This window comes from Harpia harpyja, chromosome 1, assembly GCF_026419915.1.
Source record: "Harpia harpyja isolate bHarHar1 chromosome 1, bHarHar1 primary haplotype, whole genome shotgun sequence".
Classification (NCBI taxonomy): Eukaryota; Metazoa; Chordata; class Aves; order Accipitriformes; family Accipitridae; genus Harpia; species Harpia harpyja.
In genome coordinates, this window is record NC_068940.1 from 23904887 (window position 1) to 23912137 (window position 7251).

The 7251-nt window shown below is 45.8% G+C and overlaps 1 protein-coding gene across 2 annotated transcripts; it reads right to left on the bottom strand.

Annotated features, from left to right (window-relative positions):
- Positions 1-1369: 1369 nt before the first annotated feature.
- Positions 1370-7029, bottom strand: LOC128139186 (uncharacterized). 2 transcript variants are annotated; one of them, XM_052781257.1, is made up of 2 exons: positions 6971-7029; positions 1370-3095 (listed from the first exon to the last, which is right to left on the bottom strand). In XM_052781257.1, the coding sequence occupies exons 1-2, from the start codon at positions 6993-6995 to the stop codon at positions 1792-1794; spliced, it is 1329 nt and encodes a 442-aa protein (XP_052637217.1). In that variant the 5' UTR covers positions 6996-7029; the 3' UTR covers positions 1370-1791. The 2 variants fall into 2 exon arrangements, with proteins under 2 accessions (XP_052637217.1, XP_052637208.1); XM_052781248.1 differs by lacking the exon at positions 6971-7029 and adding an exon at positions 5034-6964 and having other exon boundaries at positions 1370-4850.
- Between the last annotated feature and the right edge of the window lie 222 nt (positions 7030-7251).

The following is a 7251-nucleotide window of genomic DNA, read 5'->3' on the forward strand; positions in this document are numbered from 1 at the left end:
TATTGGCTATTGTAAGGTATATAATTTGGATCAGAAGTCTTCCCAAATGAAATTTCCATTGATATTAACACATTCCCACAACCTGTTCTTATTCATTGGTGTCTTCTGTAGTTTGGTTGGAAAATTCCCAGTCATCTGTACTGGACATTAATTATAGTGCAGTATAAAAATAGCCAAAGACTCGTAGGACCAGCTGAGATTAATAAGAGCTGGAGAAAAGGTGATGTGTTAGTCATGGACCTGCTGACAGGGAGAACTAGCAGAGGACCATACTGGTGGCTTTGCATCTGCTAGAGAATCATTTTCCTGTAAGGTATTCCCTACCAGGCCTGCATCTGCCTGCCACCTCCCTGTCCCATTCCAAAAGTATGGAAGGGAAAAGAAAAATTGGATACACCCAAAGCAAGATTAAGACACAAACAAGGTCCAAAGTTGAAAAACAAAGGTCAATTCACTTTATTGCTTACCAAAAAAAAAAAAAAAAAAAAGAGGGAAACGATAAAAAGAAGGGAGAAAAGATAGAAAAATTTTCTTAAAAAAAAACAAGTGATAGACACCACCATGGATCCTGCGGCGTCCCGTTGATCCTCTTCTTCAGTGGGGAGAGCTCTGCCCATGCTTGCCTAATGCCTGTTTTTATACAGTCCCGTTGATGAGTTTTACGGCTGCTTTTCAGCAGTCTTGCCCAAGTCTGGTAGTCAGGGCAATGGCACTTCTGCCTCGTAGGCTTTGGCACTCATGTGATGATTGCGTGAATCCCCAGCTCGATGGTGCATGCGGACACCTCTTTAGGGGGTTGTTAGTCATCGGATCCCCCTCTAAATGCCATGAACGCCAACTGACCTTCAGTCGTGCAGGCGTAAGATGTTAGGCTGTAGTTTTGGTGATTGCACAAATCGCTGCCGTTGTTACGGTGACTGTGCAAGGATGAGAGGCGAACATCCTGGTTTTGCTGCTTATCTTCCAAGCACCAGGCCAGCCAGAGCAGGTAGGCAGAGCAAACATTAAGCAGGCAATAGTGAGACAAAGTCTCGCAAATATATTTCTCAGTCCTTTACACCACCCCATGGCTTGACATTGCCTCGGGGGAAATCGATGTAGTCTTCTTCCACAGTGGTGATTCAAATATAGCAAACAGAGGAGGAACATGAGTTCATCAAGTGGTTTACCATACACTTCACTAGGCCAATGCCAATCATGAAAAATACCAAGCCAGTTAAGATAGCCACTCCAATTTGGATTAACCATTTCCCCCATCCAATAAGTCCCAATGATCTTAGGATGGTAGTAATCCATGATCCAGGGTTCAACCCATCACACCAATCATGGGGTTGGATCGATCGGAATAACTCCCCGGTCTGATTAGCTATCTCCTTCATCTTAGCTTGGGTTTCCTCAATTGAGGGTGAAGCATTGTAAATGGTAATACAACATTTGGCTCCAGATAAATTTAACATTCCACATACCCCTTGTTCTTTTAACAATAACATAGCTAAGGCTAATCTGCTTTGAAGAGTCATTTGGGAAACCTGTTGGACTTGCATATTTAGTTCCCTAAAGGCATATCTAGTCCGTTTACTTAATACATGTACCTGCCATGTGATATTCTCTAATACAAATTGGTGCTGTTTGAGGGTATGATAAGGGGCAAATATATTTTCAAACATTAATGATATCGTTTGCCCTGTGGTATAATAGTCTGGGACATGAATTCTTGTAATCGCCCAATCTGGCCTACTGGTTGCTGACTGAGGTCTTGACAGTGGGTGTGACGAAAATATCATGCCACCCTCATCTATGAGATAATTTGGTAATGTTGAAAATGTGACCAGGACAAAGAGATGGCAATGCAACCCCACAACGTAGTCCTGCGTGTTGTTCTAATGTCAGATAGGAATAAAACTTGCCATTTGAACACACCCATGACAAACCAAAGGGGGTAGGGTATACACTATTTCTACATGAATACTGATCCTTATAATCCATAAAACGTACAGGCGGTCGTGAATCAATGGGTAGCGACTGAACTGGATAATGAGTATACGGAATGCCACAGATTCTCTGTAGTGAGGTATCATTAGACCGGGTGGTATTGCACCGGGTGTCGTTATTTTTCCATCCCATGGAGGGATATCCCCAGCAAGTACACATATCTCTTATCAAGGTTCGTATTCTATACAAAAACCAGGTCTCTGGAGGATCTCCAGGACCATCCTCACATGTGATGGTTCGAGTACAATTAAACAAGAAACTATTCTCCCACCTTCGGCTTTTGCCAGATTGTAAGGGCTCGATGACAGTAACATTTCGCGACCAAAACCACATCAAATTATCCTTATCTAAGGGGCCAACTGCCCTCATGTTAGGAAGTTTAATACACCACTTGACCGTTACATTCAGATTATAGTCAGCTTCATAATAATCGGGTATTGTTAGTGGGTCAAAAATAGGGTCCCAGGGGTAATATTCACACTTCCACAGGGAGATAAATGGGGAAAATGCATTATTTCCCCTAACATGAGAGTGATTTCCCAATGACACTAAAGGACCAGCCTGTACTGTATTGTCAATAGTAAGGTTAAAGGCGGGACCACTGACGTTACATGTTTTATTCATGAGATCAGCATTTAAATCACTGAAGAGGGGAGACCAAGTTTCCTGCAGACTAGGGACCATTGGTCTTCGATGCCATTTAATGGTGGTGTTGTCATAATCGTTCACCCAGGACATAGGTAAATAAAGTTTTGATGTGGTATTGGTACTGGTTACGTTAAAGATAAAAGATAGGTCAATTGGAGTCACAAAAAATCGCAATCCTTGTTCAGCTGATTCTGGCAAAGCAACACATATACCTTGATTGGTATGATTCCACACCCTTACAAACCCCTTAATGAGTTCCCATGCGAGGTTCCGATTATTCTCATTTCCAGGGGTTTGGTTTGCTGCACACACATACAACATGCATAACCATACAAATACAAACAGCACCCCCACATGATTATTAAAAATAGTCCCACAAGTAGGATGCTGATGCATATTCCAAATATGACGGTCTGCATTCACGGTCCAGGGTTCTTCTTCATTCAACAGGCTACCTACGAAGAGAAAAATAAAAATCTGTTCGGTCCTTTTCAGAACCGACATTAAAATAAGGGAACATTCCATCGAGTATTTATCCTGTGTTCCTTCCCAGAAGCATCTTTTGCTTTCCAGGCATATGTAATCAGTGGGCTAGTGAGTACCAACTGTGCAGCTCCTACAGTAGGTAACTCTACCAGGACTGGTTGTCCTGGAAAATGGGAGGGATTCTGTTCATGATCGGGTCCCGGTATTGTGGGTATCAGGGAAGGGGGCTTCGGGCAGAAAGCTCTAAGTTTAGGACACCCGTTCATTCCCCACCAGTCATTTACTTGCCTAACGGCTTCCCATAATTGATCAGCCCAGTTCACCTCTTGAGGCTTCAAGAATCATTTAAGAAGACCGTTAGTTCTCTCGACTATGCCATTGTCCTGTGGGTAACAGGGTGTATGGAATACCCATTTGATCCCCTCCTCCTTAGCCTTTGAATGGCCCCCTCAGGATAACAGACTGCTGATGAATAGTCCTTTCTGCTTCTCGGAGGGGAAGACTTACTACAAAAAGACCCTTCTCCCAAGTAGAGTATCATTTTTCGGCATCTTTGAAGCTACAGGAATAAAATCCAATGGGCCGTGTAGGGCCATCAGGCTCTTGTTGCCACATATGTATTGACAATCCTGAATTTACAAATCCCCATTCAGTCTGCACAGGGTCAGTGGGGTGGATAGCACCAAGTGCTTGGTGTGTAGTAGCTTCAAAGATTAGGAGTTGTAAGGCCTCATCGTGGAGGGGCGTCCATTTCCACCCAGCTCCCTTCCATAGTAAAACATACAGGGGTCTCGCAATTATCGAAAAATCTGGAACGTGTTTTCTCCAAAACACCAGCAATCCCAAAACATGCTGCTACTCCCTCTTATCCTCCAGTACTTTTATTTGATCTATGGAGGTTAGAGTGTCTGGGGGAACGCGTACCAGCCCTCCCTTCCACCAAATACCTCAAAATTCCACCTCTTGCGCAGGAAGTTGTATTTTCTCAGAGGGGATTTGTAATCCTAGGGATTCTAGGTGTTTAATGATATCATTCTGCGTCACTGTACTGGTATGATTTCATCCCCTGCGATACGTATATCATCAATATATTGATATATTCTAACTCCAGCTGCAGGAGGAACATTCAAAAGCTCCTATGCTAAGGCATGGTGTGTGAAAGTAGGTGAGTGCTTAAATCCCTGTGGGAGATGGATAAAGGTGTATTGTTGACCCTCCCACGTGAAGACAAAACTATTCTGATCCTCCTTTTGCAGGGGAACCATGAAGAACATATCTTTGACATCAATAGTAGCCATAATCTTGTGGGCCTGTTCCTGAATATTAGATATTAATTCAGCTGTATTAGGCACTGCTGCAGTTAGGGGTCCTGTATTAACATCGAGCTGCCGATAATCCACGGTCAGCCTCCATTTGCCATGTGGCTTGCGGACAGGCCATACAGGGGTGTTGTATGGGGAGTGTGTCATGACCAGAATCCCTTTCTCCTTTAGCTCCTCTATAACTGGGGCAATTCTCTCTTGGGCCCCTAAAGGCAAGCGGTAAGGTTTGACGTTGGTAACTAAAGAGGGAGGAAGGAGGGGGGCAGCTTGCAATAAGCGGAAACTTGGAAATTCCCGTCCAAAGGCCCACACCTTTCCACCCTTTCCAAGATCTTCCTTTCAACAGGTCTAGTCCCAGCAAATTCACTGGGTATTCTCCTAAGACCATTATGGTGTCGATGGCTTCCTCCTCCCCAGGTAGCCAACATTTCACTTTGGCAGTCATTTGGGGCTGAGTACACCTGAAGGCATCTACCACAAATATACCCTTATGCAAAGGCATGATGCCACATAAAGAGGCGTCTTTGGTCTTTAGGGCAGACATCTGAACTCCAGTGCCTATTAAAAAGGTAATAGAGACTTTACGGGGGCCGATGGGGCAAGATATTAATAGGCCCCCTCTTGAATTCTCGGTAAGCCTTCTGATAAACATCCACCCTTCGCCTACTGAGGATGAAGGAGGAAGTTTCCCACCTCCTTTTCATTCTGAGACCCTTCCAGGGGAGGGGCTGTAGCAAAGTAGGTTTCTCCAGTCCCTCTCTAAAATGCCAACTTTTAACTAATAATTCCAGTTTGTCAGTGGGCTGTCTATCTACTAACGTCTTTGTGATTCCCTTCTGCAACCCCAAAATCCACAAACTCTTTCTTCTTTTTTTTATGTTTCTCACTAACATTTATCCGACCTCCATGATTCATGGGAGGTGTTGTTTTCTTAGGTCCTGACTGCTGCGTCGGAATCCTCCACTCCACGTGCCTAATAGCTTTAGAGTCCCCCCTATCAGAGGGTACTGGACCGCACTTTCGCCCATAATTAATCAACTGCTGAGCCACCTCCCCCCACGTCCAGACTTTCCGCTCTCTGCAATTATGATCGGGGGTTACTACTCCTTCTAGAGAGGCAACAGCTCTTTCCCCTTTCGACAGACTGGCTATTTGTCCTTGTAATTGAATCCCCATCGGTTTTAAGGACTCCAGGAACCCCTTATAAGAGGGGTCATTCTCTCTGGGTCTACCGGCATCATCATAGGGGATTCATGTCGTGGCTCTAACTCCCTCTCATACATCATTTGCAAACAAGCTGCCTTTTGAACACTCTCTATTATCTGGTCCACAGTTCCCACTATGGCCAGTGGGTCTCCCCTCTCCAAGGGGTTCAAGCCTCCAGCCCAATAGGTCGCTCGCTGTGTGAGTGACCAAGGGGTGCGATAGTTTCCCGTGGTTAGGAAAACACCGGGTCCCCAATACCCTTCAGCTTCCTTTTCTGTCAATAAAATCTGGCCGCCCCCAGTAAGTGAAACTCTCCAAACATACTCCATCTCCGACTCCTTAGGAGTTCGGCCATACTCTTTTTTTAATTTAGACAATTTGGTGGCTGTAAAGGGGACTTCTTTTGTTGTTATTTGAGGAGCCTTGTCCTCCTTATCTTCATATGAATATTCGGTTTTAATCAGTGGCCGCAACAGGACGGATAGCTTATCCAAGCGATCCCACCAATCTTTTAGCTGGGACAGGGGCTAGGTTGGTGTTTTCTCCTCTGTCCTTCCTAGTGGATTATCAAATCCCTTTTCTGACATATCCTCCTCCTCTTTCATCAATCTTTCATATAACTCATCTCTGAGTTAATGGGCACTAGCCCTTTCCTCCTCTAATTGCGCCTGTAGGTTCTAACCAGGTCTTGTAACAACACAATGATTTGGCTTTCAGCTTTATCCTGTTGTCCCTTCTCTTCCACAGCAGCTAACAAGGCTGCACCTAATACCGCACAAAACCAGATTTTCCTTTGCCCCGTGCCTCGGCCTGCAAGACAATAATTCAGTCCGCAATCGATTGCGCATTATACCAATTTTTTCGAGCCCACTCCAAACCCGGCGGCGAAGGTTTAGCGGCTTGTTCATCCAAAAACCGTTAACAATACTTTAGAGTCATTCTCCACCCTGTCACGCTTTGGGAGCGGCCTTCTCGAGGGCTGCCTTATTTAACTAACTATAAATTTCAATGTCCTGCTCCCTCTACCCAAGAGGTGCCTTGCTTTAACTATGTTTTCTACTAATTAAAACCTTGGTATCAACACTCTCGCTTAAGGTGATCCTGCCCGTGACGCCAGTTAAAACGTCCCGTTCCAAGAGCATGGAAGGGAAAATAAAAATTGGATGCACCCGAAGCAAGATCCAGACACGAACGAGGTCCAGCGTTGATAACCAAGGGTCAATTGACTTTATCGCTTACCAAAAAAAGAGGGAAGCGATAAAAGAAAGGGAGAAAAGGTAGAAAAATTTTCTCCAACCCCCCCAAGTGATAGTCACCACCGTGGATCCAGCGGCGTCCCATCGATCCTGCGGGGAGAGCTCGGCCCGCCCCTGCCCACCGCTGCAGGCGGCCCCGCGGCGGCGCTTTACGGCCGCTTTTCAGCAGTCCTGGTCGTCACGGCAACGGCGCTTCCGCCTCCCACGGCTTTGGCGCCCGGGCGGCCGTCAGGCGAGTCCGCGGCCCGGCCGTGGGCGCGGAGGCCTCGTCCTCTTCCTCCTCCTCCTCCTCCTCCTCGCCGGGGGGGGGTCGTTAGTCGCCGGGTTCCCCTCCAAGTGCC